This window comes from Uloborus diversus, chromosome 2 (genome assembly GCF_026930045.1).
Source record: "Uloborus diversus isolate 005 chromosome 2, Udiv.v.3.1, whole genome shotgun sequence".
Taxonomy (NCBI): Eukaryota; Metazoa; Arthropoda; class Arachnida; order Araneae; family Uloboridae; genus Uloborus; species Uloborus diversus.
This window is the reverse complement of record NC_072732.1, coordinates 96,977,178-96,989,915: the sequence shown is the minus strand read 5'-3', so window position 1 is coordinate 96,989,915 and position 12,738 is coordinate 96,977,178. Positions and strand designations below refer to the sequence as shown.

Below are 12,738 nucleotides of genomic sequence, written 5' to 3'. Positions count from 1 at the left end.
AGTTTGCCAAAGAAAAGAAAAAAAACTCACTGTTTTAATTGAATCAAATGTGCACAACTATGTAACGTAGTATTGATACAGCAAAACCTACAGCCAGGTGGGTGAGGGGGAGAGAAAAAAGAAATAAAGGGGGGCAATCCCTAAATAAAATAAAAAAAGCAAGTGCTGCTGGAAGATCAAAAAAAAAAAAAAAAAGATAAACATTGTAGCGATCCACAGTACTGAATCGAAATCCAGGGTCTGATGTCTCAGATAATAGGACTCGACCGATGCATCGGCCTGGCCGATGCATCGGCGCCGATGGTTCAACAATTTAGCCATCGGCATCGGCATCGGCGGCCGATGCTAACTTGCAGGAAACATCGGCCCATCGGCCTTAAAAAACATCGAAAAGCCGATGGAATTGGCCGATGTTTTTGAAAAAAAAAGGACCTTTGTTGTTTTACTTTTTAATAAAAAGTAAAGGGAGTTATTGTTTTTATATAAATTGTTTACTTAAATTTCAGTATGAATTTCTATTTTAGTCACAACTGGAAGAGTTTTTAATACTGCATTCAGGTACCAAACAAGTTAATTATTGCGTTGTTTCTTGCGGATGAATGTACGTATGTATCTCTTCTAAGTCATAACTCAAAAATGGTAAGCTGTAGAAGGCTAAATTTTCGCATGTGGGATGTGCGTACGTTCCAGTTGTGCACTTCCCTTTTTGATTTCGATCGGATGTTCTAAAAATCCTATTTACTCATTTTTTGTGGCTATTAATTACTTATTTCAATGCAAAACTCATATAGCGTCTCAGACTGACGATCATTTGGTGATATATTGCCGAATTGGAGACTATGGAAACAAATATGAGATGTCGAAACCGGTTTTGTTTCATTTTGTTAGGTTCCCGTTGAACGGAAGGTAATTTTTAATTTTTCTATATTTGTATTATGAATCACAGTAATGCAATCTTTTCTGTATCGCTTCGGCGGAGCTACAAGTTTGGGGCCCGTCGAAATACATTTTGGGGCCCTATTTCTCTATCACAGAAGTTGTAAAACATTTATCATAAGCATTGTTGTAACTCCTACGGTTCCAGTATGGTTATGGGGCCTCACGCGCAATTGCAACATTTGCTATATTTTAAATCCGCCACTGCACGTCAAAACAAACTCGGGTGCAAGTTTTAAAAGGGTATTTCTACTCAATGTTTATGATTATTTTAAACTCTATTTTTTACGACTATTTTTTGTATTTCCGAGAAAACTTGCGAGCCCCTCCTCCAAATCCCAGTTTCTGAAATTAAACTCTAGTTGTTCTTCTGAGTTGCTTAAAACTAACACCATCCATAAAATTAGAGTTTCTTTTCAAGCTTTATCTATTGTTTAGGAAGAATTCAGAGCATTAATGTAAGAAATTGATTAAAGACGTTTTCAATGGTAGCATAACTTGGAAATCAAAGGGACTTTTGAATTTTTTTCTTCGGAAGTGCTGGAGTAGCTTCAGAAACTTTTCTAGGCGTTGGTAGTAGCGGTTCTGTACTAAAATAAACGAGGCCGAAGTTGGGGCCGAAGTTTAATGTTGTGAGTTACTCCAAAATCAGAGGGTGGCCCCCCTAACCCACACTCGTCGTTTCAAGCATTTCTTGAATATTTAGCAATTATTTATTTTGATCAAGAAATATCATTTTGCGTATTTCTTATACTTGTTTCACCTATATTTCGTAATGCGCTATCTTTTTGGCATCATTAATAGCGATCGATTTTTTGTTCTGTTGTAAGTAACTATTTTTATGTATTTATATAAAATCAATGAATAAGTTATTTTCGTTTTCATCATATTTCTAATAATATGTTATAGAAAAGTTTGAAGGATTTTCTATTATGCAAATTTTTGAATTTCAGAAAATTATTGTTAAATTGAAAAATTTAATTTGAACTTGTTTGTAGTGCTTCATAAGAGATTAAACAATCAAATTGTTCAATATTACGTGTGCAAACATCAGATCGAGTAGTATATGTATTCAGTTATTAACTTGGTCTAAATATTGAGTTTGTTTATTGTGGCTGCGTTTTAAGAACCTCGCTCTTTTCATGGCTATTTCTTTTTTTCGCAAAATTTATGTCACTGTTTATAGCTTTTATGAAAAATGCAAACTTTTCAGTTCATAACTTTTAAATAAGTATAAAAATATAACTATTATGATTTAATATTGTAATTTATCTGTTACCTTTTTTGTTTAATTTGATGACTAAAAAATGTCTACGTGCAATCTTTCCACTTTAATTGCGTAATTTGTTGACGGTTTCATAGTTTTATTCTTATTTATTTATTCACTTTTCGAATAATTAAACAATATAATTTAATGTTTTTTAACTATATTCAGTGTACCTAAATCCATACATTATTATAATATTACTGAAATCTTAGTTATATGTTCAATTAAAAAAAAAACAAATCAGTTGGTTATTAAACAGCCTCTTTGTTTTTCTTCTTCTTTTTCTTTTTATTTTATTTTTATTTTTTTAAATTTTATAGCTGTTGTTCTTTGTCTTCCATCATACAGCAGTCAAAAAAGGAGAAGTATAACTACACCCTATACAGATTGTACGTAGTACGATCCAAAAATTTGGGGACAAGCTGTATAAAACCCTACCCAGAATAGTTCACATTACCGAAGCACATCCACCTTCAAAAGGTTACCCTTGAACTACTATGTACTTCTGCCAGTGTTCATATAACTTTTGGAAACACTCCTGGAAGCCATTTTTCGCTACATTCTGTGATGCTGCTTTACCTTCTCCTGACGGAAGAAAGCGGCGTCCATGCAAATGTTTTTTTTTTTTTTTGCTGGGAACAGGTACAAGTCGCACGGAGCTAAGTCCGATAAAACGTTATGTTATTTGTTTGTCATATCAGAGTATTGACCAATCGAACCGTGCATCCTCAACATGAAAGTCGCCTTCTTCCCCACGATGAAGTTAAAGCAGCAGCGCAAGAGGTTGCGATAAATGTCTTCCAGGAGTCCTCCTAAAAGCTATACGAACGTTGGCAGAAGTGCATAGTCGTTCAAGGTGACTATTTTGTAGATAGATGTACTTCGGTAATGTGAACTATTCAGGGTAAAGTTTTATGCAACTTGCCCTCGTATGAGTTTTCAACTTACGATTTCATAACGTTTTTGAGTGACGCAAGTTTACGCGCATGAAGACGTCACAAGAGAATTTACGATAATTAACTAAGGAGGCGTTCAAAATGGATATTTCGATCATCTATATGTTCTTAGGTACATATGCATGTACAAATGTGCCGAAAAAACTTGTGAAGTTTCAATTGGGTGGTCGTAAAATAGAAATTTAGATCGAAATCTGATTTTTTTTTTTTTTTTTTTTGTGATTACAATTCCTTATTCGTAGAAAGGAAGTAAAGTGAAATAAATCAATGATCTTTTAAATCCCTGACATTGTTATCAATTTATTTCTATGGTTTTTTTTTTTTTTTTGCCATCGGCCAACGGCATCGGCAATCGGCCATTTGCAGGAAAACAATCGGCCATCGGCCATCTTTGAACAATCTGCCAACAATCGGCATCGGCCCATCGGCCAAAAAATGCCATCGGTCGAGCTCTATCAGATAAGAAAAGAATGGTTTTTTTTTCAACCGATTCGACTGATGCGTGAAGATTTGATGATGTTGTTTTGCATTAAAAAAATTGTAGAAAAAAAAACTATTGCATATTTTTGAAAAAAAATTCTTCTGAAGAGGGACAAATGTTTTGATTATTATGCAGTTAAATTTTAGAAAAGAGGCTTCAATGCTTTTTGAGGGATGGGTTAAGCAAAAAATGAAACCCCCCAAAAAAGGGCAAAATAAAGGTTTTTTCAAAAATTCATAAAAAAAAATTACAAAAATCGGTCAATCTGCTTTAATGTTTTTCTCATCATGTTAGGAATTAGATCTGCTGCATTTTAGTACAAAAAATATTTTTCTGGCACAATTGGTTCGGGTTCTGTGGCGTAAAAAGAGCTAAAAACTGCTAAAAATCACATGAAACATTCAATAATTTTTTTTAAAATTAAAATACCAAAAATCAAAGCCCAAGGTGCACTTTGTCGGCAAAAGTTGCCCCTGTATACCAAATTTCATCTTTCTAGACCTTACCACTTTCCCTGGATGCTCGAAAGAAACACACACATAAACATCTTGCTTTATTATATGTATAGATAGTTTTGATCAAATAAATGCGTAAATACAAGAATGAATGATTAAATGAAAAAGAAAATAAACAAATGAATAAGTTAGTAAATGAGAAAAACAAATCAGTTAATAAAAAGGTGAATGAATAAGATAATAAGTGAATGAATGAATAAATAAGAGAATTATTAAATGATAAGTAAAAGTTCTAAAAACCTAAATCAATATAATATTTGTTGGCAATATCATTAAAATTTACAAACCTTGGCTACACTGTCATCAGATATCAAGACATTGCGAGCTGCCAAGTCTCGATGAATTACCTGGCGAGATTCTAGATATTCCATGCCAGCACAAGTGTCTCTAGTTTTAAAACAAATTAAAAGAAGGTTATTTATACAAGTTTTGGTTACATTAATAGTTATTTACATTACAGTTGTATCGATGGTTATTTACTAGATCATGACTCTAAAGATTATTTGGCATTCGGCTATTTGGCAGACAAACAGAAAATTCAGTTCGGCAGAATACTTTAACATTCAGATGATACTCAAATGTAAATATTCAACAATTGGTAAACAAACTTTTTTTTTTGTACAATAAATGAAAGTCAAAGTATTATACCATAGTACAACTAATATTACAACTTTCAAATGTAATTTAAATGTCAGAGAAATAGACCTCAAGATTTAGAAAATTTTCAAGTGGCCAATGGCCACCAGACTCAAAAAACTTGGTGGCCACCAGTTTTACCGGGTTTCAAAAACAGCGCTCTAGTAGGAGAATGGGGGTGGGGGATTTCAATTTGTATTTTTTGAAACAAATATTATGAAAGTGATGCTAAAGGAATACTAACAAGAAATATAAATTATATTAATCATGGAAATATAAGAGGCATTGGGTGAAGGTTAGGAGCTCCTGAAGCAAATGGTTTATTCCACCCATTTTAAAGTTTCGTAAGAAAAAAAAATCATTAAACCAAAAATAAAGTAGTGTACACAATACCATGGTCCTACAGTGAAAAAAAAAAAAAGAATTTCCCATAAAAACAACAAATTCCCTTAAAATATTTTTGTAAATCATTGCAAACGCCATGGCAGTAAAAATCAACATGCACTTTTCAGTTAACTAGTTTAATGAAAAGAATTAATTGTAAGAAAATTAGCACGAAGGGAATAGAAAAAAATATTAGATAAACATATGATTTGAATTTTTTCAATAATTAAGGTTATTAGTTTTTTTTTTTTTTTTTTTTTGTATAAAATTTTTTAACTACAAACCTCCTCCAGTAATATACAATTTGGCATTTATCAAGAATATATTTTCAAAAAAAAAAAAAAAAAACATTATTTTTGCATTATTTGAACTAAGAGTATGACCAAACATGGCGACTACGTTCCATATGCAGCGTCGCCATGTTAGGATGACTATGAAGAGAAAACGATCAAAGGACTGGCTATTTGGCTTATATTTCAATCTGATGTGATTGAAGATTAAAAAATTACAACAGTTATTTGAATAAATAGAAACTAGCCCCTGTTGTTTAAACAATTTTCAATGGAACGTATTCCCAATCGATCACGAGTATTAGCGTCCACATGACAGCAGAAATATAAGATGCAGTTTATAGAAGAAAAGTTTTTTTTCTTTCTGTTTTTAATGATGTATAGGATTTTTAATGAAATACAGGATTTAAGGGACAACATGAAACATTGGCTATGGCAAATGATAAAACGGGGAGCATGGTGGGGGGTGCTTTGTGCAGTCAAAAACAAGTTGCCTTTTCAAGTTTTAAATTATCTAATTTGTTTTCTTATTTTAACAATTTTCAGAATAAAGGCTGTTTGAGTTAATTGGGAATCAAATAGGATCGAAACGACCTTCGAGGGTTTATGTAAAAAAACATACATTATGGTGTTTTTTTTTTTTTTTTCATACTTTCAGAACAAGATTTAAAGCAAAACATAAAATTGTTTTAGAAAGAGAATTTGAAAAAAAGTACAGGGTTCCTACACTTTTGGTTTTAAAAAAAATCCCCGACTTTTCGAGGTTATTTTTTAGAAAATTCCAGGTTACTCGCTTCATTCAAAATTAAGTAAGTAACAATATTTTCAAAATTGTCAAAATTGTTCAAAGTAGCAATGCATAAGAATTAAAACTTTCCCACTTGAAAAAAAAAAAAAACCTTGGATTTTTAAAAAACAATTTCTGTTACAATTTAAGTTTTTAAAATTTTTTTTAAAACATTTTGTTCAATATTGTTTTACTATTTGTTAAAAACAAAGTACTTTCAACTTATTTTAACGTTTTTTTTTTGATGCCACATGCCATTCATATTAGCGTTTTGCTTTAATCGGCAGCAATCTTTCTCCGCTTTTGGTTTATGATTCTTCTTTTTATTTTCTTATTAGTATGTAGCACAAAACATATTGAGCAAAGTACAAAGCTTTTATAAGCTAGTTTTCAGTATAAATATGATTAACTTGTTGCATCGATGGGCATACCATATAATGCATTCTAACCAAAGTCAACATCCGTCGATCATAGGTCAATGCCAATAATCAGTCCCCCCCCCCCCCGATTGCATATAAAGGATTTTTGCATTAAAATTAAAAATTTTCTTTTTTGCACATTTACTTTCAATAGACATTTCTTTCAATAGACTTTCAATAGACATTGAGATAAACATATAATTATGTTTTTGTAAATTTTTATCTTCCATCTCGCAAACGACCAAATATGGCGATTAAGTAAAAAAATTTAAGATTTTTGAATTTGTAGCATAAAAGTAGTTATAAATAATAATTTTCCCTTAAAAAACTACAATTATGAGATTTTTTAGCGAGAGAGACAGTTTTTAGCACATAAGCATCTAAATCAGAATTAAAAAAAATGTTCTGGAGATAAAATTTCGCATTTTTCCAGAAAATAATTATGAATTACCCGGGGAAAAAGGGCACATTTTGCATCGTTATCAATAGTTTGCATTGCAATAAATATCCAATGCCATTTTCGGAAACTTAGGCACTTAAAACGTCTTGTGTACTACCATCTCGGGAACGACCAAATATGGCGGCTACGACAAAAATTAAGAAATAATTTTTTTAATTTGTAGCATGAAAACAATTTAAAAATAATAAATCTTCATGAAACTACAATTCAGTTGAAAAGTTTTTAGCACATTTGAGTCCAAGGCAATGAGGATAAGATTAAATTTTAAGAACAAAAATTTTCATTTCTCAAGAAAATTACATATTTAAAATAAAATTAAAAAAAAAACAAGTTGCAGCACATTTTGCATTGTTTTCATTAGTTTGCACTTAAAGGAAACATCCAATTCTGCTTTGTTTTCGGAAACTTAGGCATTTAAGCATCAAATCTATTTCCATCTTATGAATGACCAAAAATGGTGACTAAGTTTCATTCGTAGCTGAATAGACTTTTCGATTAAAAACGATTTTTCCAATTGACCCTACCATCCGCAGGCTTGTGCTTTAGATGCAAAAAAATGTTCTTCTCCCGTTAAATTTGCATAATTCCCGTTCACCCTAGGAATTTTCTTCTTTGGAACTATTGAGGGGCAAAAATGGCGTCCTCGGAAGTTTTTTTCGAGGGGTCGCCGTTTTTATTTTATTGCCAGCGTCATTTTGACTCAAAACTTTTATTTTTTTTAGGAAACATCGATAAAAACGAAGATTAGAACTCAAGGTACAAAATTCCTTGGGAAAAAATTAGAAAAAACATTTTTGGGGCAAAATTTGAAATTTCACTAACATTTTTAACTATGTCATTTTCCCTGACAATTACAGGTTTTCCCGGAGCTTACGAACCCTGTAATTTAATAACCATATTTTCCTGCGTATTATCGGCGGGCGGTCTATAATCTGCAGGTTCTAAAATGGGCCTGAAGGGGAAAAAAAAGCTTCGTATAATCTGAGGCAGTGTATAATACGATGTAAAAAAATAAAAGTTTGAATTCAATATACCATTTGAGCAACTAAACTAAAAACGTGAAAAGTAATTACTTTGAAGGTATAATCAAAATTTATCTGAAATATAATCTAAAATATAGTACGCTAATTACTTGAAAAACAAAGAGTCAAGACAGAGGAGCAAACGCTCTGATCTTGTGCAAATAGTTTCCTAATTCACTGTATTCTTGCTTTTTTTACATGGCCTGAATCGCGTAAGAGGAACATTCAAGCAACGTAAAATAACCAACATACAGGCAAGCAGAGATAAAGTACATGCAAGCTTTGTAAAATAAACAACATTCAATCGGAGTACGGTCTCTATCGGGGAATCCTTATTGAACTGCTGCATCTGTAGAGTGAATTCTTTTCTTGGGATCTAAAGTAAAAATAACCCCCAAAAAAAGTTGGCGACTGTAGAAATTTTTTGGGGTCGCCAATTTTGAAAACCGAGTCGCCACGTGGCGACTCAGTTTTCAATTTCAAATTTGGCGACCGTAAATCTTGACCTTTACAGAGAAAGCACTCAGATGTAAAATTTAAATATTGTAGCTTTTCAATTTTTCTTTAAAATTATAACACATTACAACAACTTTCCTACAGTATTGTGGCAGTTAATTTGGATTTTTTTTTTTTTTTTTTTTTTGTTTTATCACATGTAAGCAAACGAATAAGCACTCAAATTCAGCTCAGAGTTCAAATGGCAGTTATTGTCAAACTAGTAGCTGTTTGTACGCATCAGGTAAGTAGCAGGCATATAAATTCTTCTGCCAAGAGGCTAGAAGTTGGCAGTGTTAATTGCTTGCTTGTTGTGGGAGTAATTAGAGTCACGGATATCAGCCCTGAAACACATGCTGAAGTGATTGCACTTAGAGAACACACTTCTAAAACTTTAGAAGAAATAGGCAAAATATGAGTGAGTAAATCAAGTGTCGGGAGGATATGGCAGCGGTTTAAGACAACAGGGAATGCTGAAACCAAAAAAGATCAATTTTGGCGCATGACAAAAATTTACATCAAATGAGTGTTATGAATCCTCGATTAATTAGTTTTGAACTGTCCAAGTCCATGGTGGCAGCTGGTGTTGACATTGCACCTTCAACAGTGAGACATAGGCTTTTAGAACGTGGGTGGAAAGCAAATCGACCATACAAGAAGCAGCTTCTCATGCCTTACATGAAGAAGAAAAGGTTAGAATGGGCACGGAAATATAAAACATGGACTGAGAAAGACTGGAAATAGGTTTTATTTTATGACAAAATACATTTTGTGGTTCAGGGATTTAGAGCCCAGGTTCATGAGAAGGAGCAAAGGAGAACCTCTTTGTCCACACCACATTAATCAAGCGCCAAAGTATCCGCCCAAAAGGATGTTTTGGGGTTGTTTCTGTATTTCAGGGACAGAATACCTTGTTCCTGTAGATGGAATGATGAAGAGTGCCAGCTACAAACCAATACTGACCCAAAAGGTGCTTCCAACCATTTCTAAACTTAGGTCGAACGGAGATGGTGTTTTTCAACACGACGGCAGGAGATGTCTCACATCAAAGCAAATTGCTCTAAAAACAAACTTACTCTACTGGATTGGCCCAGAAACTCACCCACTTAAATTTGATTGAAATTTCACGGGCTATCGTTAAAAAAAGTCTTCATAAGTTTGACAGTACTGCGATGGAAAAGCTAATTTTGTCTGTTATTGACATATGGTTTTAAGACATTAGAATTAAAACTATATGTGCCAATCTAGTACATTTCCTGTCAAAATGTGTCTGTGATGTTATTAAGTCTTGGGGAGGTCATATTAATCATTAGTTTCAAATGCATTCATGTAAAACTAGAATAAAACTGATATTTTTGAAAAAAAAAAAAAGGCATTTCCCAATTAATTGCCACAATACTGTACTATAAACTACAGTAAACTCCCGATTATCCGCGGAATTGGGTGGCACAAGTGCCGCGGATAATAAAAATCGCGGATAACCGCAAAAAGACTAAAATGGGGGACAAATCAGGTAAAAATTGTCCTATCTCGCATTCTTAACTGTATTGATGCATAACACTTTCTGCAAACAGTGAAAATATATATGGAGTATAGTACAAATGCTTTGTATTTTTGCACAACCGAACGTAACATCAATAACAAACAAGTGTATGTACGATGAAGAACGCACAAAAATAATAACAATAGTAATAAAATTAAATTAAATCAATCAATCAAGCAAAAACAACTGAGTGTAAATTTACAATTTTTCAAAAAAAAAAAAAAAAAAAACAGCCACTGGTATTTGCTTTTTACTGCAAAAATACATGTTCGTGATTGTTGATTGATTCGCGGATAATCCGCCCCGCGGATAAACCGCTCGCGGATAATCGGGAGTCTACTGTAATTTAAATATGAAACAACAAGCAGAAAAAACCCTTATAGTATTAAGTATTCATAAATATATAAAGCCAATTAAGTGTGTGTGTGTGTGTGCATGTTTTTTTTTTTTTTTTTTTTAAATATGCAGGTGAAAAATGAAAAGACAGCAATTATCATTTGAAATTATTAAAATGGTGATAATTCTATGTAAATGAAACAGAGAATGTGTGGGTATGTTCCCGATACAAATCCAGTCTATGCTGGATCTCATCTAAACTTGGCAGAGAGGTACTTTTGCACCTATTTTCAAATGCCAAAAGGGTATGGAACTCAGGCCCGAATCTGCGTACCCGCAGACCCCAGAGGGACATCCTTAAAGGACCCAACGGCTCGTGAAATTGAAAAAAACTAGCACTAAAAATTATTAATGTGGAAAATATGCACTGCTGGTCTTTAAATAGGGGTCCTATAGATTTTCTTGCAGGGAGGCTCAAAATTTATAGATCCGGGCCTGATTGACCCATTCTAGTTTTTAACTTAAGGACTCCAAAAAATGGTTCTATTTATAACATAATACAGGGGTTCATACTTTTTCACCTCACAGTAACCTTTTAAGAATTAGAATGACCTTATGGCCAAAAATAATAAATGAATTGTAAAGATACTGTATTTGTTTCTATTTTATGCATAAAGTGTTTGAACAAAATGTGGACGGATACTGTTGTTGATGGTTTGGGGGGGGGGGGGGTCATGACCCACTCCCAGTATCAGTCACTGTATAGAAGCTCAGTTCCTGAATCTTTTCAGTTTTGTGTGAATTTTTATTTAAAAACTGCTTTTAAATCATTTATATATGAAAATAAGGTTTCCAGATCATACAGTTTTGGCACTTTGCTTGTTAAAAAACTAAAGCTTATATACACCACACCACACCCGAGGATCCCCTGTTCCTATCACAAGCTTATATACATACATCTCTATTAATCAGGTTTTAATAAATCTATAATAGCGACTTAATGAGTTCCATTTTAATCACCACTTGCAATTGAATTATTGACTTTCACAGTAAAATTGCACAACTCATTTCAGAGCATGAGCATTTTAAAAACTAATGAGCCATTTTAGTACTCACGTAGCAAAATGAATTTGATCATTTTTTGTTACATGCAATCTTCCTCTTGACCGCAGATAATCCACTAGAGATCCTTTGGACATGTATTCAGTTACAATGTATATAGAAGGCCAATTGAAGACCACACCTAAAAGTTGTACAAGATTTTTGTGGCACAAGGAGCTAAAAAAAAATGATAATATTCAAATCAATTTTATATATAATACAAAAGATGTTTCTTTAAAATGTATTTACTTCATCAGGGTCAACAAGTTCAACTTTTATTATTTCACAAGATTATTATTAAGAGGACAAGGATGCTTAAATTATTAATGCACATTTTACATAAAGAATGTTTTCACACTCATACACATGTGTGTATATCTAGAAAGAGATGCTTCAAGAAGTTTAAATCAAAATTTTTGAAAAATAATTCTCAAAAAATATTATTTACAATCAAACATTTTTTTTTCTTGCATGCAAATGGTAAAGTGGTAATGATCTGAGGATTACAGGTAAGACACTCCTTTTTAAGGTAAGCAGAGTCAAAATTCTGAAAACTTGATATAGGGAAATATGATAAGGTCAAACAACATACAAAGCAGTGTAAACATTCTGTTTTATTCAACAGAATCTATCAGTTTAATACAAACTCCACTTTGGGATAGTAAAAAGTAAAATTTATAGACAATTGGTTGATTTATCAATCTTTTCTCGTCTCATTAAATTTCTGATGCCATTACTGGTCGTCATAGTTGTTATTTTTACTGTAAAAACTGTATTTGCTAAAAATTTTTAATACTTCATAAACAAACATAAAACTTACGTCATGACGGATGCTTCAGCCAAAAAGGTTTGAGCAGGCTTGCTGTTATCTTTTAACACTTTCACGGCAACTTTTTGACCTCTAAAACATCCCAGTACAACATCTAAAAATATATAGTTTTTACTAAGCAAAGATAAAACCTAAAAAACAAGACCTTGAACAAGAAGTTCTGTCTAGAACTAAACGAGCCTACTTTCCCATATACCCATACTACTTTCTAGTACCTGATCAATATTCTCAAAAATAGCTAAAATTTGCAAATTGTTTCAAATATATTTTTTAAATATTTT

At 32.5% G+C, this 12,738-nt stretch overlaps 1 protein-coding gene across 1 annotated transcript in view; it reads right to left on the bottom strand.

Moving 5' to 3' along the window:
• LOC129217186 (tyrosine-protein kinase CSK-like) overlaps window positions 1-12,738 on the bottom strand; it is a 43,208-nt gene that overhangs the window by 13,790 nt on the left and 16,680 nt on the right. Inside the window, exons 7-9 of the mRNA XM_054851449.1 lie at window positions 12,449-12,551; window positions 11,644-11,805; window positions 4,443-4,542 (exon numbers count right to left, since the gene is read on the bottom strand). Of these exons, the coding sequence (XP_054707424.1) occupies window positions 4,443-4,542; window positions 11,644-11,805; window positions 12,449-12,551 (365 nt within the window). The remainder of the gene's footprint in view (window positions 1-4,442; window positions 4,543-11,643; window positions 11,806-12,448; window positions 12,552-12,738) is intronic.